Raw genomic sequence first — 27,931 nt, 5'->3', positions numbered from 1 at the left:
TTCCAGATAGGAGACTGAACTCATTCTGCTTAAGTCTAGCTTGAGCCAAGGAGTTTACTGGGGCGCCTTCCAGGAGCAGAGGGTTATTAACACAAGCGTAGGCAGCCGGATCACTGAAAAGCTCACCCTGGCATTGCTGAACACTCATGAAGGTTGTGTCTCTGCAACTCCCTACACAACATGCAGGCAGCTCAGCCATTCCTAGAGTCTCTCCTAGCCACTGTAACTGCTTGTGTAGCCTCAGGGAGGAGCTTTGGGAAGCTTGGAATTTTCAAGAGCTTCTGAGCCTTGTAAGTTTTCTTTGCTTCCTGCACCCTTTGCTTCATTTGTTTCCTGTCCACCTCCCTCTTCCTTCTAGGAGGGAGTTTAAATCTCGAGGAAATGGTTACACAGCTGTATTCCTCTGTGCACGTGTGCTTTCTGTGTGTGCCTCTGTGTGTCTAAGTGTATCTGTGAATGTCTCTGTGTGTCTAAGTGTATCTGTGAATGTCTCTGTGTGTGTCTCTGTGTGTTTATGCATGTGTGCCTCTGTATGTCTGTGTGTATCTTTGTGTGTGTCTCTGTGTACATCTTCGAGTGTGTGTCTGTGTGTTTCTCTATCTGCATGACTGTGTGTTTCTGTATGTGTGTGTCTGTGTGTGTTCCTATGTTTCTGTGTCTTCTGTCCTATGTCTTGTATGTCTCTATGTGTCTGTGTGTATGCCTGTGTGTGCATTTCTGTATGCGTGTGCCTCTATGACTGTGCATGCTCCACTACATTATCCATATCCTGGGTCCCATTAGAGATGGACAGTTCAGTTTGTGGCCATTGCCTCTTTCCTTCACTGAGAGCATTTCACCTGGTCTTCCATGCCACCACTCTGCTTCACAGTCTGAGGGAACTGAGCAAGGATCACAGACACACAGCAGAGGACAACCTGTCTGCAAAGAGACTCCCACACAGCCCTGGTAGCTCCAGGACAGAGTGCTCAGGGACAGAGTCCTTCTCTGAGAAAGGGGAGGGCAGAGATTGGAAAGCAAAAAGATACAGTGGATATAGAGTCCAATCCCATGCTGTGTGTGTGTGTGTGTGTGTGTGTGTGTGTGTGTCCCTTATCTATGCTACTCCCCCAGCAGCCCTCATGCCATTGTTGACTTTTATGATATCTTCCCTTCCATTCCCTTACCTGGTGAGACTGATAGTTGGTTATGGCACATTAGGCACTACCTGGGGACCCGCCCTTTGCCACCCAGCTCTGTTTAGAGCTTGTGGTCACCAGCTTCACTAAGTGGCTCGGAACTGGCCTATGAGGACAAAGCAGGGCCCAATTTTCTGCTGCGTGCTCTCCCCAAGCCCCCATCCTTCTCATTCTCAGGCTCCACACTGTGCTGGCTCAACCTGGGTCCGGGCGTATGAAGACTCCTCACTTCCACAGCAGATTTAGTGTTACTCAGCACTACTAACGCCTTTGTGGTGTTCTGGCTCCCCCCATTTCACCTACCACAGGCCCTATAGCAGCTTCTTGAGCAGCGTCCCCAACTCCGTCCCTTGCTCAGCAGCTCTGGGAACCAGGGACATCTAAGCAAACAAAATAGACAAGAAACGATTATGACTTCACAGTAGGGGAAAACGTAAAATAAATACATGCTTTTGCATATAGAAGATACTAGGGTTAGGGTTAGGGTTCCCAGGAGGAAGTGTCACAGGGGCAAGGGGTGCAGACTGCGCTGTTAAAGAGGGTGCTTGGCAGCATACTCTTTGGAAGATGGTACTAAGCAAAGACTCACAGGAGGCTCAGAGTTGCCTCAAGAATTAAGACTTTCCAGGCTGAGAGATGGCCAGCGTAAAGGGTCTGAGGTAGGGCAGTGCCTAGAGGGCTGGAGAAGCCACGGGCGGGTTAGTGTGTTTGGGGCCAGCCAAGGGAGGGAAGGGCTAGAGGGTGAGGCCCCAGAGCAGGTGGGCAGACCACATAGGTGGGTCAGACTCCATAAGGACTTGGACTTCTCTGAGTCAGTCATGTGCTTCACATCACCAAGCATCAGCTGCAAAACCAGAACGAACGTGCCCATCTTAGAGGCATGCACACTGCCAGCATGTGGCTGTCCGCAGTGGATGGCAGGTGGGACTCGTTCTCAGTACTGCGTTACTAAGTGTGAGCTCTGCATGGCAGATTTGATGGTAGTTTGTGCTTTTAGCATTGATTACCAGACCCGGAACAGTTCCAACCACACTGGACACTCACAGCCAACACCCACTGAGCATTACCCTTGCCCTGTCTTCATTCTAAAAGTACATTTGAGGGCTGGGAGATTGCTCAGTGGATAAAGTGCCAGCCACGCAAGCAAAAGGACCAGAGTTTGGATCCCAAGCACCCAAACCATGTGTGGTGGCTTGTGTCTGCAACCCCAGCACTGAGAGGGCAGAGACAGAAGGGTCACTGGGGATCACTGGCCAGCCAGTCTCAGCAAATTGGTGAACTCCAGGGTCAGTGAGAGACCCTGTCTGAAAACATAAATGGAGAGTGACTGAGAAGATCCTGATGGTAACCTCTGACCTCTACACTTGTGTACACACATATCTGCCTGCACTCACATATCTACCTACACACACACATAACCTGCACACACACAGATAGAGACACACAAAAATGAACCAAAACCACATTTAAGGTGATGTTTGTTGCATTTTATCCTTGTTCATTTTTGTTATCTGAAGAGATACAACCCTTACCCTTTGCCTGTTACACAGGGACTTCGGTTCATGATAATAATTTGATATAAAACCCATGGTTCTGTGTTGGGGAAGTCATTAGTGTCTGTGGTGAGCCTTCCACATCCCAGTGGTGATATGGGTCAGTGATACAGGCTGTTTTGAGGACAAGGGAGATGTGTGTAATGTTTTTCTGGAGCTCTGAGTGGCCATGTAAGGGGACCTGTAGGTGTCACACATGGTGGCCTCATACCTGTTGACCTCACGCCAGGTGACCTCATGCCTGGTGGCCTTACACCTGGTGGCCTCACACTTGGTGACCTCACACCTAGTGACCTCACATCTGGAGGCCTCACACTTGGTGGCCTCATGCCTGGTGGTCTCATACCTGCTCACACCAGGTGACTGTATGCCAGGTAACCTTTCATAGGAGAGGTCAGTACACATGCTTGGAGGTTTCTTTGGAGGTCATTGACTGTGCTGGGCTTCATGCTTCTGTGAGGAGCTGGGGCCTCTTAGAGGGTGAAATGTCTCAGCAGTGACGGAGCCCAGGGCCTCTTTGTCCCCAGAATGGCAGTCTTCACCTTGACAATGCCAGTTTACTCAGCTGTTTGAGGCTGTATCAGTTTCAAGAATTAATTTTTGTATTGAGCCATTCTGATTTAAGTGTATTTCTGCTTTTTGTGCACATATTAAAATTTTTATTTGTGACTAAGTCATCCTTAGATTATTTAAAAGTTGATTTCAGAAACATAGCTGTAATTGTCCCCTTTGTTGTAGCTAATTAAATTAATTCGTCTTCTTGTCAAATTATTCTTGAGGTGACACTCATCCACAAGGCCTTCCTAAAAATAAATTAGAAATGAGCTAACATCGTGACTAAACACGCAGTTCCCACCCCCCATCACTTGCTGTCCAAGTATCAATCAATCTACCCATGTCTATTTCTTTCAACATTTAAAAAAGCCCCATCATTTCTTTTGACATGTTGGAAACAGCAATAAGTAGAGCATTTGGGGTCCCTCATTCACAGAGCTGAGCTTTTTTGTGGGACAGAGAAACAAGGATTCTTTGAGAATGGTGAGGGACATCTTCTGGGAGAAAGTGACACTTGGGTAGAGAACGGAATGCAATGAAGGTGAGAGTCAGAGTCTGGGAGATGGGCAGCCCAGGCAGTGGGCCAGCAGGTGCAAGGGCCTGAGGTGGAAATGACTTGGGACATGTAGTCCAGAAAGGAGGTGCCAGAAGGTTGATGGGAGGGGTAGAGCTTGGAAAGTAGGGAGAGGACAGATCGGGGAGGGATGCATCTTCTTTGAAAGGAGTGTGGGTTTTCTACCAAGTCTATAGGTTGTAAATATTTTAAGTTATTGACTGTTTCAATATTCTCTTCCAAGACTAACCCATTGACTCGTAGAGATTCTGAGAAGAAATCACTGAGCGATAAGGTATCATTCACGTATTTTTAGATTTCCATTTACGTCAATCCCATTCCCCTGTTACTCCGGAGTAAGGGTCTGTTGGAGATTGTTTGATGAGCCTTGTTAGCAGGATAGTCATGTTGCCATGTAGCATGCTAGCCACATGTGCTTGTGTGAATGCATTTGAACAAGGGAGCTGAGGCCCCTTTCTGTGACGTTGACTCTGCAAGTGAAGGCCATCTTCTACAGTCAGTTCAGAGAAGCCAGGCCATAGCAGTTAAGATCTAATTTTTCCTTCAGCACAGAGACAAATTGTAACTGAACAGCACTGACTGTACGTCCCAACCCTGTACCTTCTGCACAGGAACAGGCCCTGTGCCACTGTCTGTAGTGTGTCCCCAAGTACCAGCAAATGACCCTTCAGAGGTCAATAGTTAAGGACTCAGAGGTCAACATGGACATAATGTAAAGACATATAACTCAACTTTCATTCTCCCTATGCAGTGAGGCCCCATCATCATCCTTCAAAATAATAAGGTCAATTTCATACAATTCTGCTAATTTCTGACCATGCTGTCTTCTAGTCAATGACTGTTACAGGAACGCATGGCTCTACAGACCACGAATTCAATAACATCACCTTAAAGAGCTGCTTAAAGGAAGCTGTGAGATACAGGTGAATCAGAAATTGGGCGGTGATTTCTAATGCAGAAACTTTACAGAGGTCCAGGGTGTGAAAGGGTTCATCCATTTTAGATTCCTAATACCATTTGTTGTGACTGGTGGCTGACATCGAAGTCTTTTCTAATGAACCTCATTTTTAAATTGTCTTTTTGTCCTAAAAAACCTAAATGACAAGTTCTTGAAGTCCCTGTGATTCAGGGTTTGGAACTCAGGCTGTTCTCCATTGTGCTCCCCTTGGGGAGCCCCTGCTGTGTGCGATCAGGTTACTGCTGGATGACCTTAAAGCACAAGGTCATATGCTCCAGAGGAATGGACTTTTCAAGTGAACAAGAGCTGTGAGCCCTGGAGCTAATCTCCCAGCACTAGCAATACCTGCCTTGTAAAGGAATAATTGACCCATTTATGGTCTGATTTCAGTTTGTTGCAGATCCTTGCACCAGCAACCCTTGTCACCATGGCAACTGCAGCAGCGGCAGCCCCAGCAGCAGCAGCTCCAGCCCCAGCAGCCCCAGCTCCAGCAGCAGCAGCAGCAGCAGCTACCTCTGCCTCTGCAATGAGGGCTATGGGGGTCTCAACTGCGAACAGCCACTTCCCAGCATTCCAGCTTCTGGCTGGACCGAGTCGGTGGCACCCAGACAGCTTCGACCTATCCCCGCCACTCAGGAGCCGGACGTAATCCTGCCCCGCTCTCAGGCAACCGTGACCCTGCCAACCTGGCAACCGAAAACAGGACAGAAAGTTGTAGAAATGAAATGGGATCAAGTCGAGGTGAGAATGTCGTATGGCCGCATGTATTTTTACAGAATACATGAAGAAACCAGAAATGTTAAAGTAATTACAGTGGTTTAAATATGAGCATTAAGAACAGAGGACCTGGAGTTACTCACTGAGCAAAATCAGGTGCTTAGTGTAAACTTACCTCCATCTGTATTCATGTGTGTGATTGTTTTTCAGTGCTGGGGCTTGAACTCAGAGCCTTAGGGATGCTAGGTAAGTACTCTACCATGGAGCTACACCCTTAGCCCTTGTTTATCTTATATTAAAACAAGGTTTAGGTTGCCCAGGCTGACTTTGAACTTGCTACACAGCCCAGGTAGGCATCTGCCCCCAAGTTCAGTTTATATGATGGTTTTGTGAGCAAACAAGGATTCAACAAAGCCAGGCGTAGTGGCACATGCCTGTAGTCCCAACACTTGGGAGGCAGAGGCAGGCAGATCTTTGTGAGTTCAAGGCCAGCCTGGTCTACATAGTGAGCTCCAGGACAGCTGGGGCTACAGGGAGACCCTGCTTCAAAAAGACAAAAAAAAAAAAAAAAAAAAAAAAAAAAAGGAGTCAACAAAAACTAAAAACAAATTAAAGTGTTTCCTAGACTGATCTCCACACACATTTCTGTGTAGTAATCTTGAGGATAGATGGTGCCATGTGGAGTGGTTCAAAGGCACATGTCGTAGGATCCCACACTGTTGACCCAGTTTTCCTTCTTGGACTGGGTTAGTCTGCTCTGGCTGCTGTAATGAAAACCCCAGATACTGCATGGCTTATAAACAACAAATGTACATTCCTCCCAGTTCCTCGGGCTGGGATGTCCAACATGAAGGCAGATTCAGAGTTTTGTCAGTTCCCTCTTCAGATGGTACCTTCTTACCATGACCTTATATGGATCACAGGAGTGACTGAGATCTCTCAGACCTGTTTTATAACGGTGCCCATCCCATTCATAGGACTCTGCTCTTGGGTTTGAAGTGCCCCAAAGATTCAGCCCCTTCATACCTAACACCTTGGGTGTTAGGAATCCAGTGGATGAGTTTTGGAATTGTCTCCTCTTTTAGTGTTGAGGATAAACCAGGGCCTTGCACAGGTAGGTCAAGTGCTCTACTGCTGAGCTACATCCCTAGTCCTTTGAGAGATGAACTGAGCCAGGTTCAATGATTTGCATGCATAAAAATGTCATGATGAAACCCATATTTTGTATACCAACTAGAAAAAAATTAATGACAGGAGTTTTGGGAGGACACAAACATTTGGACCACAGTTGAGTTTTATGCCCAGTTGTTTCTGTTACTGTTGTTACTGTTTAGGTCCTGGTTTTTGGTACCTTGTAATATGTCCATGGGATTTAGGAAAAACAAAGGAAGCTATGATTAATCTAAAAAATATTTTGAGATTGCACTTGAGAGTGGAGTTTCCAACTTTTATTCATTTTTTCAATGGCATATTCTATTTGTTGAAACTTACCCCACTGGGATTTGGGTACTATATATTGAAACTCTTCAGAAGTCTCCTTCTGAGAGCTTTTGAGAAGACCCCTAAAAGTTGGCATTTCTAACTATTCTAGCTAGAAATATTAGGGAACAAATCCACATCGTGAGTTTGAAGTGATGCTGTGGGGGTATAATTATACTTTTAATCTAGTATTCTATTTACCCAACATCCATGGCAACCTGTGGGACATGTTATTGAAATTATTACCAGGTTCATAACTGAAGATGAAATAAATTAGGTCTTTGTGTGTCATGTTTTCTCTCATATATATAGACATTAAAAATTATTTGAGGGCCTGGAGTGATGGCTCAGCAGTTAAGAGCACTGGCTACTCTTGCAGAGGACCCAGGTTCTATTCCCAGCACTCACATGGCACTAACAACCATCTGTAACTTCAGTTCCAGGGGATCTAATGCCCTCTTCTTACCTCTGAGGGCATTGCATGACACAGATGTGCCTACACACATGCAAGCAAAACATTCATAAGACAATAAATAAATAAAATATTAAGATAGACTTGAAAGTAGGAAGGAGATTACTTGGAGTGAAGGAGCCCAATGGGAGAAGAGGGGGTGGTGCATGACAGACATGTGTGACAATGTCATCACGAAACCCATTATGATGTTTAGAACATACAAACCTTCATGCAGTGTGCATTAGTGTCAAGGAATATCTAGAAACCCCCCATATTGTAAAGCGGGGAGCAGCACCGTTTCATTCACTGTCTTGGGTATAAACAAGTCCACCCACTTCTTTTTCAGTGCTACATAGCTCATGAAAGCTGTGCTTGGGTTGCTGAGCCTTGATTGACCGATTGATTGATGATTGATTGACTAATTGATTGATTGATGATTGATTGATTGATTGACTGATTGATTGATGATTGACTGATTGATTGATTGATGATTGATTGACTGATTGATTGATGATTGATTGATTTTTAGTCTACCTAAAAAGCTGCAGAACTTGTTTCACTTTCAGACTTTAATAAGTGCTTAGGAGATGTGATGTTAATTCCTCTTTGACTGAATGACTCAGTTCTTGAATATGAACTAGATTTGATTCCAAGTTGATCAGGGCAGTGTCCTTTAAAGACAATTTCTCCCCAACCAGCCATTTCAGTCTGTTTATTTAAAGTCATGCTGTTCTGCAGTTGGGAAGTATAAACACGATTTGTTTTGCAGTTACACTCTGGTCTGCTAGGTTGTTCAAGGAGTGGGTTGAAATCTCCTGTGGAGACTGTGGAGATAAGTCAAGGCTCCCCCTTTTGTGATGTAACGATGCTTTAGAAGCACAGAAACTATTTGGAACCTTAGAGGATGAAATACTTATTTAACAGTCACTGGTTACACTCATTTAGTGTGTTGAAAGCACATCTTTGAGTATCAGGCAGGTTTTAGCCACACTATTTAATGATAGGGTGTTCGGGAAAACGAGTTCTAAGGGTTGGGTTTAGTATAAAATGGTTACAATTTTCTGTATTGCTCCAAGTTAATTCTAGAATGGTGAATACTCCGTCCTTTTTTCCTTGTGTGTGTGATGCATGTATGTGTGCACGTGATATGTGTAGGTGTGTTCACCCATGCAGGTGTGTGTGTGGAGGGCAGAGGCTGATGTTGGGATGTCCTCCTTTGTCATTGTTTGTCAACTAGTTTTTCAAGTCTCCTACTGATCCCAGAGGTTGTCTTTTTGGCTACACTGGGTGATCAACAAGGCCCCAGATCTGCCTGTCTCTCCCCGCCATGCACTGGGGTTACAGGTGTGCATTACCGTGTTCCACTTTTTGTGTTGGTTCTGGCATCTAAAACACAGGTTCTTGTGCTTGTGCAGAAGGTACTTTACCTACTGAGTCATCGCCTCAGCCCAATGAGAACTTTTAACAGACCTTCATTTTCTTTGCCACAGATGAGGACAGAGATCTTAGTGGAGGAATAAACTGGCCAGAAACACCTCACAGACTTGTCTTTTGCAGTGTGCTTTCTGATGAACACAGTTCCCCCCATACCGCCTGAACTCCTCTTTTTTTTTTTTTTGGTCTTTTTGAGACAGGGTCTCCCTGTAGCCCTAGCTGGCCTGGATTCACTATGAAGACCAGGCTGGCCTTGAACTCACAGCTGCCTCTGCCTCCCTAGTGCTGGGATTAAAGGCGTGTGCCACCACACCTGGCCTGAACTGGCTGACTATCAAGCAAAATAAAGCAGTGGGTGACATCCTGCTGTGTTTCCTGAAATCTCTTGTTTATCAGGTAATGCCCAGGAATTTTCAGACAGCTCTCTGGAGGGCTGCATTTCATGAAATCAAATAGGAATGCTTTCCAGTCCCTAAACTTTTTCTTGTCCCCTTCATGGCCCAGTGGCAACCTCATCATTGAGCAGAACCAAAGGAATGCAGCTCGTGGATTTTACCTTATGATGTTATTTTGTACCGTGGTTCCACCCTAGTAACGGGTCTTTTCTTTTCCAGGTGGTCCCTGATGTTGCCTGTGGGAATGCCAGCTCCAACAGCTCTGCAGGTGGCCGCCTGGTATCTTTTGATGTGCCACAGAACACCTCAGTGAAGTAAGAACTTTCTGGTTCAAACCCATTACAGTTGACACTGTGCTCAGGTGCTGAGTGGTATCTACCATGTACTTGGTCTGTCACAGGCCAATCTGGTGGGAATTATGAGTGAATTGTCTGAGGGGACATGGTCACTGCTCAAAACGCATGAGCAAGGCCTATCAGAGGAGGATCACAGTGGGAGAAGCTGGTTAGGCTGCACAGTTGCAGTGGGGGACGTTAGACTGGACCAGTTGGACCCGATAGAAGAAACTTGGAGGCCTTAGAAAAGCTCTGGAGCTTGTTGCCTCATCTCCCAGATGACTTTTACCTCTTAAGATTTTAATGGACCATTAAATTCATTTGTGTAATTTACTCCAAATTAATAAATCTGCATCTTACAACTTTCTCTTTAAAAGCGAGCAGCAGGAAAAGTGTTTTGTTTTAAATTTAAGCTGTCAAGTGACAGACTGCCCATGGTCTCCTGGGGTGTGGAGAAGAGGCAAAGAGAAGCCTCTGCTTGAGGCCACCTGATGCAAACAGGTGCCATACAGAGGCCCAGGGAAGCTGGCAGCTGCCCAGGGGCACATAGCTAGGATAGGGGAGGCTCCAGCACGCCAATGTTTCAGACATGCTGACAGTCCACCCTGTCATCCTTTGTTGCCATTAACTCATCTCCCTATTCTAGCTGTCCACCCTGAGCAACCCCAGGGGACTTTAGAAGATTGGGGATATGTAGCCTTGACCAGCCAGTTCTGTGTATTGGCTTTCTTTTAAGGGCTCGTGGTACTATCTACCTAGCTTATGCATACAGACCAATTTTGCTTGCCTAGCTTTCCAAACAGTGGGCTCACTGACAGTGTGTGGCAGAGGGACTTATTACATTGCCCCTGCATCCTCCCTCCTCAGCTATGAGGTCACCCTGGCAGGGGAGATCCTAGACTGGCACTGCAGTTCTTGGGGGAATATGACCCCAGGAAGAGAGGTGGAATGTGAGGCCACTCGCAGCTCTACCAGCAGGGGGACCCCGGTGCTAAGTGTTCCACGGCAGGCCCCAGGTCCTGAGTTGGTTTTAGGCAAGCACAGCACAGATCGCTAGTTTACTATCTCCTGTACTTGCTTAGTTGCGGAAGTATCCCCAGCCCTTTCCTGACTAGATCCTGTTACTCCACGTTCCTAGCCTTTCTGAGTAGCTGTAGTTGTCTGCTTCAGTCAATGCTTTCCATTTCCCCCTCTCAACAAACCTGGCATTCTCTGGGCCTCTCTTAGGTGGCAAAAGTAGATAGAGACCCAGGCTGAGCAAGATGGGAATGCCAGGTGGTCTATGGGCACCCCAAATTCAAGTATGACCAGCCCCCTAAATATTCATAAATTCAGTCTTTTAGCATGCTGTTGTTGAGCCCCATGCTGTAAGCAGGGAGCTTGTGCTGGGGGAGCAGCCATGTGTGGAGAATACTGGGGTCTGCTGATTGAGGAAGGGGTGGGGGACTGGGTCTTCTAGAGTGCAGGGAGCATAGGCAGTGGCCGGCATTGTGAGAAGGGGCAGGGGACCCACAGAAGAGGTGATGCGTTAGGTTAGGGGTACGTGAAGGTTGGTGGCCAGGAAGGAGCTGGACTGGAAAGAGACAGCAGTAGCTCTTTGTTGCTGGGACCCCAGGTGGAGGGGATGTTGGAGTGTTGGAGCGAAGAGGGAGCTGGCAGGGCTTGACTGGTATTAGATGGCATCCTGTTCTCTGGATTTTATCCTGCAAGCCACGGGAAGTCACGGAGGCCTAAAGCAGGGTGGGGTGGCATTGTTTACCGTCACAGCGTAGCCCAGATGGCTAAGAATCTTAAGCAAGATTCTTCTTACTTTCATAAAAGTACTCAGTGTAAGTTTTATTATTTATTATTGTTACTCAAAGGTGACTAGTCATTTTGTGATATGCTTTGAACAAATGGGAGGTAGACATTTCCAGTCAATGTGGTTGCTCCACTGTGCACAAAGTGGGCGCTTGCTTATATATCCATTCCTTCAGTTTCCTGATACCTTTGGGTAGTTGCTTATATATCCATTCCTTCAGTTTCCTGATACCTTTGGGTGGATATACAGGACATCTATATTTTTATTTTGAATTTGATGAATTCGTTTGACATTCCATTGACATGAGTTTTGTTTTCAGAATTCGGCAAGATGCCAGTGCGTCACTGATCTTGCTGTGGAAGGTCACAGCCACCGGTTTTCAGCAGTGCTCCCTCATAGATGGACGAAGCGTGACACCCCTCCAGGCCCCAGGGGGCCTCGTCCTCCTAGAGGAGATGCTTGCCTTGGGACCCAATCACTTCATTGGTGAGTTACAGAAACCTCCTCCATGCCACACCTGACCCAGCCCAACCCCGGTTGGTGTTTAGATGTGGTGCGTGGGGATTCATGTGCCCACGGCTATGATGCTAGACAGAAGTCCTATGTCCTCCACTTCAAGAATGGCTTGACTTACAGTCAGAACTGCCTTCTAACACAGCATTCTCCCCCCACCCCCAGCCACTTCTTGTTGCTCCAAAAGACGAGCTTTCCTTTGGGTCAGCATTCTGACTGTATCTTGCCAATTGGTTTCATCTGTCACTCAGAGCATAATATCTTTATACATATATATAAATATATATAATTTTATTTATTCATTATTTTTTGTGTGAGTGTATTGCTTACATGTATATAGGTGCACCTGTATCATGCAGTGCCCTTGGAGGCCAGAAGAGGGGTCAGATCCCCTGGAACTGGAGTTACAGACGGTTGTTAGCCACCACATGGGTGCTGGGAATCAAACCTGGGTCCTCTGCAAGAGCAGCCAGTGCTCTTCACTGCTGAGTCATCTCTCCAGCCCCAGGGCATGGTATCTTTGGGGTTGGAACTTGTAACTATGGCCAGTTAACATTGCTGATGTCACTAGGAACTTTATTAGAGCTTATTCCATCTTGGAGTCTCAGTGTGGAGACCTAAGTTCAGGTTGAGAACCCACCCACTCCAGGCTAAGGAACCCAGGCTTCTTGTTCTGATGGGGTCAGGGCAGCAGCAGCTGTCTCTTGGGGTATATTGGGAAGGCTAAATGAGGTAATATATGTGAAACAGCAGTGTTACAAACATTAGGGATCATTCTAGGGTGATTTCTCTATTTTTTCTGAGATACACTGTTTGCACTGAGACTTATTCTTTAAAACATGTGATTGAATCAGGTATCATAATGAAGATCAGAGGATAAGAGAAAATGCCCAGCTTTATTTAGCTTCAACTGTAGTTTACATTTGACTCGCCTTCCTCTGATGAGAACACCCGTTTTTCAAGCTTTGGAAAGCCAGCTGGGAGGAGCTGAGGTAAAGAGAGAACAGTTTGGGGAATGGAAGTGGCTGGGAAAGGAGGGGAAGGCATAGAACTTCAGACTAGGGTTTGACTATCAAGATGTGTACTAGATAAACAGAATTTGGGTGATGGAGTATTATTAAGATGCAAATCTGAATTTTACTCCCCAGAACTTTCCATGTAACAACAATTTATTTAAAAGGAAAGTTGATATTATTGTGATAATGTCATTTTTTAAAATTTAAATTAAAAATTTTGTGCACGTGTGTGTGTATGTATGTGTGTGTATGCCTACACATGTACACCATGACACATGTGTGGAGACAGAGGACAACCTGCAGGAGACAATTCTCCCCTTCTACTGTGTGGGTCCTGGGATTCAACTGAGGTTGTCAAACTTGGCAACAAGTGATTTTTCCCCACTGAGCCATCTTGCTGGCTCCCAATCATTTTTTAAAATACTGATCTTAAGTTTTTCTTGTTAGTAGATTAACTGTCTTTTTTTTTAATGACAGAGAGCTAGTAGTAGTTCAAGAAAATACATGAAGCTTCACCATGTTAAAATGTCATAAAGCTCATGAGAGAATACCTACAGTAGTTTACAAGAGAAATGTCCCCACCTCTCAGCTATTTGAACACTGGTCCCCTTTCGTTGGTTGGTGGTGCTGATTGGGGCGGTCATGGAACCTTCAGGAGGCATGGCCTTGCTATGGGAAGTGTGTCACTGGGGGCAGGTTTTGAGAGTGCACAGCCTGGCCCCACTTCCGTGTGTGGCTAGAAATGTGAGATCTCAGCTCTCAGCCCCAGTCAGCTGCTGCCATGCCTCCCTGGCCATTGTAGACCCTCCCTCTGGAACTGTAAGCCCAGCAAGCCCTTCTATAAAGATGCTTTGGTGCTGGTGTTCATCATAGCAACAAAAGAAAACTAATCTCCTACCCATTTGAAATATCAGTCTGATATTTCACTTCGCTTATAACATTACTGTAAGCTGAGATAGACATCGGAGTGTGGGTGGGGATGAGCAGAGGGGATTTCCTAGAGATAGGAAAAAGTTTTATGAACTCGTATGTAATTTGAGCTCATTTTGCTAACAAAAACATTCATAGAAACAGTATCTCCGGTTGAAATGCAATAGTCCTTGGAGGAATAATTTTAAAAAATCTATTTCATGTTAATAACCAAATTAAGGAAGTGATCTCCTCAGATTATACTTCAGCTTTTCATGAAGAGACAGAGGTTTTGAGTAACACCCTTTATTTCCATACAACATTTGTTTTTCATTTGGAAAATACGTGATCTGTTATCTTTTAGCCTCATCCTGTTTTACCTGGCTGCCCAGCTGAGATTACAGTCTTGTGGAGTTCATCTCTTCAGAGGCAGCAGGTCCTGCCCCATGCTCCTCCCAGGAAGGGAAGGGCACAGGCCACAGATAACTGGGTTCTGCCAGTCTTGTCACTCAATCGTCTGTTTTAAAAAAGCAAGACGTTTCTTTGGTGATCGTTGCAGAAGCCTCATGCTTACTATATAGATGTTCAATGATTTTTAAAAATTTTATTGAGACAAGTTTCTTATTAAAAGAGTTTATTTTCATAGGGCTGGAGAGATAGCTCAGTTGGTGAAGTGCTTGCCACACAGGATGAGGACCAGAAGATCTCCAATACCTACGTAAAAAGTTGGGCATGGCTGTGCATGCCTGTGGCCCAGCACTGAGTAGGGAGAAGCATGAGGGTTCCCAAAGCTTGCTGACCAGTCAGATAAGCTGAATTGGTGAGCTCTGTGTTCAATGGGAGACCCTGCCTCAAAAAATACAGTTGTGGGGCTGGAGAGATGGCTTAGCGGTTAAGACCACTGACTGCTCTTGCAGAGGACCTGGGTTCGGTTCCCAGCAAACACAGGGCGGCTTCGAACTGTCCTTAACTCCAGTTCCAGGAGAATCCGAAGCCCTCTTTTGACCTCCGCGGTGTCGCATGACATGGGTGCACTCACATGCAGGCAATACACTCACACACATAAAATAAAAAGAATAAATAAAATATTTAAAAAAATACGGTGGTGAGCAAGTGAGGAAAACGTGACATCAACCTCTGGCTTCCACATGCATATTCACATACACACACACACACACACACACACACATATGAATTCATTCTCTCTACATGGATTCTGTTCCATGTAGTCTCAAAAAATCTTCATAGATTCTCAAAGTAACCTCACTTAGCTCTTTAAATGATCATTATTATATTTATTTCATGTGTGTTCATTTATATGTGTGGGTGCATGTGTGTGTGTTGGGGGGTGTTTGTGCATGCATGTGTGCATGTGGAAGCCAGGGGTCAGTCTCAGGTGTGGTTTCTCAGGCACTGTCCATCTTGTTTACTAAGACAGGGTCTTGATGTTTTCAGGACAGGCAGGCTGGCCGGCGAGTCTGTGAGAGAGAAGCAGGACACTCTCAGGAACCCACTGTCTCCTCTTTCTTTCCACACTTAGCAGATCTGACAGTCTGATGGCCAAAGGTCTTATAATATTTTCACATAGCACAGCATGGATACCGTCTACATCTTTAGGAGACAGAGTTGGATTTATACACTCTTTTAAAATTCATTAAATAAGCCGGGTGTGGTGGCACTTGGTAAGCAGAGGCAGGTGATCTCTGTGAGTTTGAGGCCAGCCTGGTCTATGTAGTGAGTCCCAGGTCAGCTGTGGCTGCAGGGAGACCCTGTCTCAAAAAGACCAAAAAAAATTCATTAATTAAAGTTACAGTTTGTGATGTGTTATGAATTAGGGAATATTATTTAATTTATTGATAACAAATACATAAAACATAAAATTGTATATATTAACAGCATGCCATGTGATAACTCATTATTATTATTATTACTTATGTACATGTGCATATGATGTGTATGGGGACATTCATTTGCCATGCATACATGTGGAGGCCAGAGGACAGCCTTGTGGAGTGAGTTCTCTCCTTCCACCTTTTTACATGGGTTTTGAGGATGAACTCAGGTCATCAGGCTTACATGGCACTTTTATCCATGGAGCCATCTTGCCATTCCTTAAATATTTTTTCCATATTGTATGTCCATACTTGAACACATTGTATAATGTCTAAATCAGTTTGATGATCTCATCAAGAATTTCCATTTTTTATGGTAAAATGGTCAAAATGCTTCCTTTTGTTCTGTTAGGAAGTTTCTTGCTGTGAGTCTAATGCTCTGTGTGGAGGAGCGCAGCGCATGCATGTTGGATGGCCTATTTCACTATTCCTGCGTTTAGTAGTTTTTACAGTTTCCTTCGTTAACATTGCCTCATTAATATTTATACTGTGTCATGGACACAGAGAGAAAAAGATGATACGGGTTTCTTTGAAGTGTGTGACTCTCCCTGCGGCCTCTCCCCATGTCTCTTCCCTCTTGACTTGCCAGCAAATTTTGATTCTTCTGCCCTCTGCTGAATTACTCCTTTTGTTTTTTCTAAACATGTCTCTTTCAAGTATGTAATTGACTTTATGCCATGTTTGGGGGTAAATAGCTCAGTAACCCCTGTTTAACACTGTGGGGAGCATCAGAGATGCTCATTAGCTCCCCAGTGATTCATTCGCCCCATGTTTTATACGTCCCAAGAGGCAAGTTCATTGCTGTAGTCACAGTCCCATGAAACACAGTGGCTTTCTGGTCTTCAATAAGGTATTTGTATTTACTTTGCAGTTATGTGGAGACATAGATGTGATGGATGATCTAGGGGTAAGGACCAAGCCAGCCTTCTGTGGTGTGGCCTCTGTTAGAACACTGGAAGAATGGTTTTACCATTTCCTTAGGGTGAAACCCCACAGGTCCCTTCCCCACGTTTCCTGCTCCCTTGCTTCCTGTCCTCAGGCATCGATCTCTCCTTCTGCATGGTGGACCTTGGCTCTGCCCTATCACTGCCAAACTTATCTTCACCTGGACAACTATTGCCAGCTACTCTGTGCCTTAGATCCCAAAGCCATCGTCAAGACCTTATTTCAATCCTCCTCTCAGAAAATAACATCAATACGACAGAAACCATCCCCTTTTGGAGTCTTTTAGAAAGAAAATTGCTAGTGGATGATTTTATTCTACATATATTCTACATAGATTTTCAAACTAACCTTGCTTAACTCTTTAAATTATCTTTATTATATTTATTTCATGTGTGTTCCTTTATATGTGTGGGTGCATGTGTGTGTGGGGGGGGTGCATGTGTGTGTGGTGGGGTTCATATGTGTGTGTGTGTCATGCACATCAAGTGTGCACTTGTTTCACTCAACATCACATTGGAAATATTTTCCACATTGTTACAGTTAAGAATTTTTTAACAACCACTTTTTAAAGATAGATTTTTTCAGTTTTATTTGTGTGTGTGTGTGTGTGTGTGTGTGTGTGTGTGTGTGTGTGTGTGGTAAGCCAGGGTCAACCTCAAGTGTGGTTCTTCAGGCACTGTCATCTTGTTTATTGAGACAGGGTCTTGATGTTTTTAGGACAGGCAAGCTGGCCGGTGAGCCCCAGAGATTCTCCTGTCTCCTCTTCCCTAACACTGGAATTATGAGTGCATCTGACCACACTGGACATTTTTTTGTGAAGGCTGGGGATTGGAATCAGGGCTCATGCTTGTGTAGCAACTTCGCTGGCTGAGCCATCTTTCCTTTTAACTCTTATATGTTCTTTAAAAAAATATTTTATTATTTTTATTTCGTATGTGTCTAAGTGTATTGCTTGTATGTAGGTAGATGCACCCATGTTGTACAGTGCCCACAGGGATCAGAAGAGGGTGTTAGATCCCGTGGGCCTAGAGTTATGGACAGTTCTTAGCCACCATGTGGGTGTTAGGCACCAAATCCAGAGCCTCTAGAAGAGCAGTCAGTGCTCTTTACCACGGAGTCGTCTCGCCAGCCCCTTAACTGTTATATTTTCTTACCAGCACCAGGTATCCCTATAGTACTTTTCTAGTTAGTTCTTTAATTTGTTTTATTTTTGTTTTATGTGTATGAGTGTTCATGTGTGTAAATGAACCATGTCTGTGCAATGCCCATGGAAATCAGAAGAGGATGTTGGATGCCCTGGAACTGGAGTTACGGATGGTTGTGGGCCACCATGTGAGTGCTGGGAATCAAACTCAGCCTCTGGAAGAGCAGCCAGTGCTCTGAATTGCTGAGCCATCTCTCCAGCCCTGGGTTAGTTCTTTTGATTCACAGACCCTTTATCTGTACTTCCTGCCCACCCAGTTGCTCAGAGAAAGCACAATTTTTCTTTCACACTTTGTTTTCTTATGGTTCATATTTGTTGTCACCTCATTGTGGAATTTTACCTCCTTCCTCTTCTTTGTAATAATTTTCATTTTGACCGAGCTCATCTTTCTCTCCTTTATTTACAATGCTCTACTTGAAACATTATTTTTAGCTTTATTAATGTGCATGTGTGTGTCTGCATGGATGTATGTGCATGTGGGGGTGCTGCCTAGGGAGACCATAGGAAGGCATCAGATCCTCTGGAGCTGGAGTTATAGGCAAAGTTGTGAACCACTTGGTGTGGGTACTGGGAACTGAACTTGGGTCCTCTGCAAGAGCAGCAAGCACTCGTACCCGCTGAGCCATCTCCCCAGCCCCGGTCTAATTTCCCACATTTGTCTTTGTTTCTCTTCCCTAATTCTCTTCTCCTGCTTGGAACCCACTCTTTGTTCCACTGCTTTACTGGTTACACATCTGCCTGGCCCTTTCTTATGGTTTTATGCATTCTTATGTCTACTTGATATCATAAGCAATGGGTGGGTTGGAATATTAATGCACAGGAGCAGGGTTTCGTGTATGACTTCTGGAATGGCCCCTCTGATAAGTTTAGGTGCTCCTTAATTCATGAAAGTGTGAATGATATGGTCCAAGGCTCATAAGAATGGACAGTGATCATATCTTGAGAATTTTAGCTTCTGAATCAACAATACCCAGGCTTTTGAAACTGATTTTTTAAATTGGGTTAAATTTCCTAGTCTACGTACTTATATAAAGGAGTGCTTTATGTTACTTTAATTCTAAATTCCCAATTTTAAAAGAGTCTTATTTTGCAGAATGATTCATAGGGCAGCACTTTATTTCCCCCTGAGAAGCAAGACAGGAACAAGGAGGTCCTGGGAGGGTTTAGACTTTTACTAGGGCACTAGACGGGACAATGGCTCTTCATAACCCCAGGGGTCTCCTTTGTGGACGGACATGACGCTTGCCTTTGTTCTGACCAGCATTTAAACTTTCTCTGGAGATCACTGTTCTGTGGCTCCACAGTTTATTCTGCAGTATTTGAAAACAATGCGTTTTTCACCATCCAACAGACTGATGCCAGGGTTGTTGGGCAAAAGTTCCTAATCTGGAATTGATTCTTCCTAGTTATTGACACTCATGGGGGTCAAAGTTCTATTCTGTAGATCTCCCCAGTACATGGTGGGTGTCCATGTGCCTGTGAATCCTTTTCAGGAATCATAACATCTGATTCAAAGGCAACTATCTGAGTCCTAAACATGTTGGAGCCCCTGACTCCTTTATGCAATGTGTGTGATCATGGGGGGGGGCAGGTATGTTTTAAACATTCTTCGCTTATCTAGTGGTCTTCCTTTGCCAGGTTCATCTGCTTCCTAAGTCTTCATGTTGAGGACCTTAATCTTGTTTTATTCACTTTGTTTAATAGGCAGCAGGGCTCTGGGGGAATACGGAGTTCTACATTAGTTTATGAAATAGGACTCATGTTTTCCAGGCCTGGTGCTGGTCTGAAAATGCAATCAGTGTGGGGCAGCAAAGGCAGAGAGGAGTGCCACAGACCAAGGGCATGCTCATGTGCCTGCAGGACTCAGAGGAGGAGCGGTTCCTGTGCGGGGATGGGCAGGGTAGGAAAGGACTCTCTTTGGATATACAAAGGGCAGGAGGTGGCATGCTGATCGCTGAGGACTCAGATAATTTAGTAATGGTGCTTGAAACTGGTGCCCATCACAAGTAGAAATAGAGTTTTGTTTCAACAAGCACCTAACAGAGCCTTTGAAAATCCCACCTCCCTCTGCTGTTACCCATCCCGGATCTGAACGCCTAGGTAGAGTTAGGCGCCCTGGTGTGTACTTTATTTCTTGGGTTTTCTTTGTTCATCTTTCAAAGCAAAGGAGGGATCTTCGTGTCTTTGATGTGAGTTTTCAAGCAGTCCTTTGGAATCCCTTAACAAGGCTCTGGGTCTTTACTGGGGCATTCTCTTTCCCTCCCTTCTGGTAAACTATTTCCTCAAGCTTGTTCGAAGCACAACTTTCCAAAGGAATTTAGCTGGAGCTGGGATGTCTCACTCCGTACATCTGAGAGTGGAGGACTTGGGAGAAGGTGCTGCAGAAAGCCCACCCTACAGTGGGGATCTACATGCTAGAATAAGGGCGCAGAGGGCAGTTAGTGCTGAAGGACAGGAGGCTGCAGTGGAAGGCTGGTGACAAGACGGTGTGCTAACCTCTGCGTTATGCTGAACACCCTGAGTCCACACAGAGCCGCCAGCAACCTTTTGAGTCATGCCTTGGACCACAACCCATTCATAGGTGCCCATGCCAGCACAGACTGGAACTTTGGAGTTGTATGTGTTCCACCCCTAATTCCATTTTATTTTATTGACAGGATATCATACAGCCTAGGCTGGCTTCAAATTCAATGTGTAGCTGAAGATGATTTTGAACTCCCCATCCTCTTGTCTCCATTTCCCAAGTTCTGGTATTCTGCTGTGTTTGTACAATGCCAGGGATGGAGCCAAAGACCTCACGATATGCTAGGCAAGCACTCTACCAACTGAGCCACCACCAAGCCTGGGGGACTCCAAATCTTGTGGTTGGATTGCTGGTCACTCTTCCTAGGGGCTCATCAGCCCCAGCCCTGCAAGTCCGCTGCAAGCTCTTTTTGTACAACAGGCAGCACGTCCTCCAACTCTGACTCCTCTTTATCTGGCTCTTCTGCATAGTCTTTGCGTTCCCTCCCTTTACCTCCTTTCCTGTGACAGCTGCACTGGCAGCCTGTGTCCCACAACTGGGGATGACTATTCTTCGTTCCCCTCCACACTGGTTTTGTGTGTCGATTCTTCAGTTCTTTGTGTTGAATTGGCCTGTAAATGTCTAGGTGGGGGGACCAGGCCATAGCTCCTTGCAACCCCTATGTCACAGGCTAGTCACCTGTCTGATGAAATTCAGTTTGCACATCAGCGATTCCCTCAGTAAATGCCATGAGCAGAAAACTTGCAGCTGCAAAATGTCAGTCTTCAGAATTCTTTGTAAATTTTCATAACTCAACTCTGTGACATTTAAACGCCCTCTTTTTCATTACCTTAAAATTATTTTAGAGGATCAACTGCAAGAAAAAAAAAAGACTTTTCCGCATTCTTTTGAGAACTCTACATCTTGTCTTTAAGGTGTCTTGCTCTGGAGGCCAGATTTCTTCAAGCAACTTGAAGAAAGTTTGGAAAGGTTACCATCTCTGGCACCATTAACGTCTTCTTTTGATAAAAGCTTAAGATTTAAAGCTGAAAATGCAAAATTTCCACCTTTTCACTGTCATCTTAAGACTGTGGTTGAATAATATCTATTGAGCTCTCTAGAGTAGAGGGAGAACCACCCCCCCAAACTTGAACATGCTCAAATAAAAAGTAATAGTTAGAAAAGACCCAAAGCAGACGAAGTGTGAAGTTGTTCCCCTAGCATAATTTAGGTCCAATTCATAGTGTTCGTTTGGTTAGTTAGAAGATTTCTATGAAATTTAAGTTGTTTTTAAACCAAAGCCACATTTCAATGTTATAAATTATTAGGGTTTTTAATATATTCTTTTCACTACTGAGTGTTAGTATGTAAAAAAAGAATTAGTTCGAGACGTCACAAACTACTCCTGTTCTCCTACGTATGACCATGGCCTCGCTGTTGGTGCTCACACTGACTGTGGTGATGGAATGGACATCCTGAACAGCATCCCATCGTGGATGTACCAGGCAGGTTCTGAGGCCCCACTGTGGTGGAATTGGGGTGGGCTGCGGATAAAGATGTTTCTCACTCTCCTGGACATGCTGGGAAGCAGCTCTGTTGCTGGGTGGATCCTGGTCTTCTCACAGATCTGCTAGTTTTGCAGAAGAGCCTTTTACAAATGCCTTGGTGATTCTTTAATGCACTTAAATGTGTGCAAATTCTATGAAGTAATCAGGAAGTCAAGGAAAGCAGTGGGGTAGAGTAAAGGCCATCTGAGCCCATGTATAAGGTCAGCTGTGTGGGACACTAAAGGCCTTCCAGTCTTGGAGTTCGGAATTTCATAGAGCAAATTGGCTACAGATAATTTTCTGAAATCCAGCCATGAGTCAGGTGGGGCATTTTCTTGATTTCATGAAGCGAGTACAAAGTTTTCCTTTGTAATCAGTTTTCCCGTTCTCTTCCTCATTCTTTCTCCCTCCCTCTCAGCCTTTTAATAGTAATGACAGCACAATTTACCTATAGATAAATTTGGAAAAATAAATAATAATTATTTTTATATTTTAAAGAATTTTCTAACTCTGGAAATACTTAATTGCATAATCAGTTAGTGAATTTAAATTTTGTAAAAAATATTTTTAATTAATTTCATATATATGAGTGTTTTGCCTACATGTATGTAAATGTATCACATGTGTACAATTACCCAAGGATGCCAGAAGAGAGAGTCAAATCCCCTGAAATTGGAGTTATGAACAGTTGTTAGTCACCATGTGGGTGCTGGGAACTGAACCTGGGCCTGCCGCAAGACCAGTCCCATCTTTCCAGTTCCTGTTAGTGAATTTTTTTCCTTTTTTTTTGGTCTTATTGAGACAAGGTCTCCCTGTAGCCCCAGCTGGCCTGGATTTACTCTGGAGACCAAGCTGGCCTTGAATTTACAGAGATCCCCACCTGCCTCTGCCTCCCGAGTGCTGGGATTGAAGGCATGTGCCACCACACCTGGCCTGTTAGTGAATTTTAATCCAGACCTTACCTGTAGATTTTGATTAAGGCACTTTTAAAAAAATCTTTTTCCTATTCTTTGTATCTCAGACAAACCTTCCTGGGGCTTTGGCCAACTCACCATTTAAAGCTTTTTTTAGCTTGTGTCTGAAAATGTCAACTAAGAAAGTAATTATTTTAATTGCTTCTTTTAGAGTTAAATTTCTGCTCTAGAGTAGTCTGTCTTCTCTTCCTTCTTTTAAGGAGACAGGGCAAGAGAGAGGAAGGGAGGAGGGAGAGGGAGGCAGAGAAAGAGAGACACAGGGGACCAAAGGAAGGAGGCAGGAGGGAGGGACAGAATAGAGGGGACAGAGCAAGGAGCTTCTCAGTGCTCAGCACGTAACTCATGGGACAGTGGCTTTCTCTGAGACAAAGTAATTGTCCAACTTACTCTCCTATAGAGATAAAAGGATGCATTGTTTATTTCTTATCTTGAAAGTATGCATGGAAGAAAGGTAGAGAAAACTGAAATCTACTTTCTTACCATCCCCTCTCCTCTGTCAGCCATACTCCATTGTTGCTTGAAGACTGCCTGTGTATGGCAGTGCATGCCTGTCGACAGAGTTTTAGGAAGGAGAACAGGTTCATGTATGGGCTAGTTCGGTGCTTTTCCTATTGTCATGTACCACTGACATTCTTTTATACCAGTAAATAGAGGTTATAACATTGTCCTAAAGGTTACATGGTGGTCTGTTGAATAACATGCTGTGATTTATTAACCAGTATGCTATTGCTAAACAGTTTGCCCTCCCCTTCTTCTCCCCTTCCCCTTTCCTCTCTCCCTCCTTCCCTTCCTTTTCCTCCCCCCTCTTTTCCTCCCTCTCTACCTTTCCCTCCCTCCCTCCCTCCCTCCCTCCCTTCATCCCTCTCTAAATCAAATTTCAAGCATCATTATAAGCATACCTTTGTGTCTTCTTTGATGACTTATTTGGGTTAAGTTCTCTGATACAGTATTTCCTGGCACAAAAGGTGTGCACATTGCAATGATAAATTTTGATTCATGTCATCAAATTGTCCACAACTTTCTCCTGGTTTCCACTCATGATAGCTTATCATGGGAAGCAAGCATTGCTTCTTTTCCATCAATGTTTAATGAGAAGCTGTTTAGATTCAGCCTGACATTCTCACACATCTCCCAGCATCTCCCCACTGGCCTGCCTTGTGGGGTTCTTGTTAAGGTCTCATGACATCATTACAGTTACACATTAGAGTAAATGTGAAGTGGTGAGGGGGAAGCAACCAAGCTCTCAGCTGCTCTCATGGTCTCCTCCACTGTCCAGCTCTAGGGATGAGTCCTCAGTCACCGCTACTGTTACACACAAAATCCTGGGCTTCTTTTTTAAAAAAAATTTAAAAACTACATTTAATTTATTGTGGGTGTATGTGCAGACTTTCTGAACAGAACTCCTTTAGCAACCAATGAATGCTGGGCGGGGGAGATTCAGTCTCATTTAAGGGTAAGATTTGGTAGGTTAATCAGGCTCCAGTGGATGGACCCACACTGAAGGACATTTGGGACACAAATTAGACTTTATAGGCCTTATTATGTATACAATAAGTAGGGGGATGTGGGTGGAGGATATAAATACCTTCAAATTATATTGTATGAAAAGAACGAAATTCAATAAAAAATTTAAAATTATTACATTTTATTGTGGGTGTGTGTGTGCGTGTGTGTGTGTGTGTGCGCGCGCGCACGCATTTGTGCACACCATGGTATGGAAGTGGAGACCAGAGGACTATTAGTGAGAGTCAGGGCTCCCCTTCTATGGATCTCGAGGATCGAACCCAGGTCAGGTCATCAGGCTTGGGGACAAGCGTCTTTATCCATGGAGCCATCCCACAGGTCCCTTCTGTACTTTCACTGTCTCACTGCTGTCTTCTGAAGGCAGATACTGGACTTCCCTTCGTCATGGACCGTTTATGATGTCAGAACAATTCCATGTGATTGGGGCAAAGGAGAGTCCATAAAAGACAAATTTTCAGAAAACCTGTTAGGGAGGCTTTACAGAGGAACAGTGCATTTTTTTTTTTTTCACAAAATCATGGCTGTTGTAATTTTTTTTAAGGTGTGGGTGTAAAACCCAGAGTAGAGAGCAAATGGGCCAAACTAGGGCATGCCAGAGGAGAAAGGTGTCCAGCTTCTGCTGAGGCATATAAATAATTAGGACTGAGCTTCAAAAGAGCTCTCTCACTTCCTCAAATCCGAGCTGTGCCTGGCATTTGGGTTTCTGATGACATGGTATTTTTGGTTTCACAAGAATGCTTAACAAGCGGCATTCATGGCTGTTCTGTTTTAACGCTGTGATTGTGAGTTTGACCTACAAAAGTTATACTTGCATGGTAGACAAATGGAAAATCTCCTCAAATTAATATACTGACAAATACTACTGGGCTACACGGTTAATAACTGAAGACAGCCCCTGGAACACAGCCCTGGTGAACACAGGGCCCGCAGCCTCTACACATCTCCGACACCCCTGTTGTCATCAGTTGGCACCAGCCGGTGGATTTCCACACGTAGGATGCCATTGTCACAGCAGGAATACAAAGGAATATAAGGTGTTTATCTCTGAGTTGAGAGATTTCAGCTTCAGGACAGTGGGATACACTCATTATGTAACCGAGACAAATCCTGTTCCTTAACCCAGTCCTGTTTATAAAATCACATTCAAATAAAGGAAGCGCAGTAGTCAGAAGTGAATGACAACATTTTAAATCTCTTCTCATCTTTGTGAGGGATTGTGAGAAAAAGTGGAGATAGTTTGTTCCTGTTGTGCAGCAGGGACCATGATGGATCTTGCTGAGTCTCCACATGCTTGGTGCACCTGCTTTGTGAAATCCTCTTTCCATGCTTCACCTGTTGGCCCCATCCTCTGGAAGCATTCAGTCTCAGAGGCATTTCCTTCCTTTCTCTCCTCCTACACTTTCAGTCCTTTATCTGTATCAGTCCAGCCTGGTGTTTGGTTACATTTTGATCTTTTCATCTTTCCATTGCTTGGCTTATTTACCCAAAGAACCTGACAGGAACTCACCCCACAAACAAGAATCCTTCCTGCTTACAACTGACATAAGGGGACAAATGGAAAGATTTAGAAAATAATCACTTGTTCCCTTGGTAAAGATGTGAATGCTTTTGAGATGATGTTGTTCATAAAGAGGTAAATGAAAAGCTAAAGGTATGCATATTAAATATTAGAGAGTCGTATGGCCAACTTAGGGTCTATGTTGTTAAGGGAAACTGAGGCACAGGACCTGCCATGCACAGCGAAGGCACCAGGAGACTCATGTGGAGAATCTGGAAAGTTTATTCATGCTGGCAGACTCAAGCCAGGTTTCTTCCCAAAGAACTGAAGCTTTGAGTTTAGTTCCTTTACAGTTTTTATAAGTCTCCTTTCATTATTCTTTAACTGTTGCAATGTTGTTGGGTTTAGTTACAGCCATCATGATTACTAGTACAGGCGCTTATGTGCCTCAAGACCACGGAGGGGAAATTCCTTCTTCAAGTGTGTTTGCAGAGGCAGATATTTAGGACTGGCATTCTTTTAACAACAGAGTTTATTGCAAGTAAGGGAGTTATAAACAGATGTTCCACTAGACAACTGTGATATTTGCTTCTCAAGATAGCTTTCTCCATTTTAGCTTTGATTCCTTTTTCAGCACAGATCTTAGTAAGCATTTATAAATAAGGTGAGTACTATGTCCCAAAGTATAAAATCAGTCATAAAACAGCATTAGACACTCAGAAGTGACATTAAATGCATGCGTATATTTCTTTTCCCCTTCAATGTGAACTTAGAAGGGAAGAGTAGTGCACTGTTCTCACTGAGACCAAATATATAACAAGAACAACATAAGAGAGGGGGTTTATTTTGGCTCTGGTTTAAGGGTACAGTCCATCACCGTAGGGAAGGCATGGCAACATGTCCAGATTCTGAGACTGCTTATTCACATCTCAGGGGATCAGGAAAACAAAGAAAGAGGTGCCTCGGGATCTTCAGACTTTCTCTTTTTCTCTCTTAAATTCACTCTGGTCCCTCAGCCCATGGGATGCTGCTACCTACATTTAGGGTGGGTCTTCCCTCCTCAGGTAAACCTCTTTGGAAACACCCTTATAGATGTGTGTCTCCTTGGTGATTCTAAATCCAGGCAAGTTGACAGTGAAGGTTACTCACAGTGATCGGTTACTAAGGGGAAAGTTAAAAACTTTAGATGTGGGGCATACTTTGTTTTGGCCCTTGAACAAAAGGAGGTCTGACTGGGAAGGGTTTTGAGGAAGTGGCCTGAGTGACATTGGAGGGAGACTGTACATGGTTTTTGAAAACAGCAGAGTGGTTTGTCTGCAGTAATGGATTTCAGACAGAAAGTCAGGAGGGGATAAGATATGTCAGTAGAACAGGGAAGGGGTCACTCCTGTATTAAGGGGCTTATGTTTAGCTTGTAGGCAGGAGTGGATGGAGGCAATGGTGCTGGTTTATATGATGAGTATTATGGTGGCAAAGAATAGTGGGAATCAGGTGAGAGGGCAACAGAAATGTGGGAAACAAGTACTAGGGGTACTCTGAAGGCAGACTGTTGTTAAAATTCCTTCTCAGGGGAGATCTAAACAATGCCCACCCCTTCTCCCAAGGCCCAACCACAACCTGAGGTACAGTTCCATCAAAGTGTAGTCTGGGGAACCAATAAGTTTATTGGGCTTACTTATAGAGCAATGGGTGAGGGGTTACTTGTAGAAGTGTGGGTGCCTCCCCCTGAGGCTGCACTGGAAAGTCGTCATCCGCATGGATGATAGTTTCCCTATAGCAGGGTAAATGGAGGCCCTCCCTCCCTCAGTCTTCCCTGGCCCTGTATGCTCTAGTTGTTCCCCAAGGCTTTGTGCAATTAGGGCCCAATTTGCCCACCCAGCTAACACTTATGTGAGGGGCCTGTGACTCTCACTGCCCCTCCTTTTATGTGGGGGTATCAACAGTCAACAAGCCCAGCTATGATGATGATTTGT

The 27,931-nt window shown here is 44.5% G+C and overlaps 1 protein-coding gene across 2 annotated transcripts in view; it reads left to right on the top strand.

Moving 5' to 3' along the window:
• Positions 1-27,931, top strand: part of Dner (delta/notch like EGF repeat containing) — a 384,891-nt gene that overhangs the window by 153,579 nt on the left and 203,381 nt on the right. For both annotated transcript variants that reach the window (XM_008844457.3, XM_029568995.1), the window contains exons 2-4: positions 5,209-5,559; positions 9,517-9,611; positions 11,753-11,919. In XM_008844457.3, the coding sequence (XP_008842679.1) occupies positions 5,209-5,559; positions 9,517-9,611; positions 11,753-11,919 (613 nt within the window). The remainder of the gene's footprint in view (positions 1-5,208; positions 5,560-9,516; positions 9,612-11,752; positions 11,920-27,931) is intronic.

This window comes from Nannospalax galili, unplaced genomic scaffold, assembly GCF_000622305.1.
Source record: "Nannospalax galili isolate Female #2095 unplaced genomic scaffold, S.galili_v1.0 scaffold220, whole genome shotgun sequence".
NCBI classification, from domain to species: domain Eukaryota; kingdom Metazoa; phylum Chordata; class Mammalia; order Rodentia; family Spalacidae; genus Nannospalax; species Nannospalax galili.
Note: the sequence above shows the minus strand (reverse complement) of the source record. Positions and strands in the feature narration are given on the sequence as shown.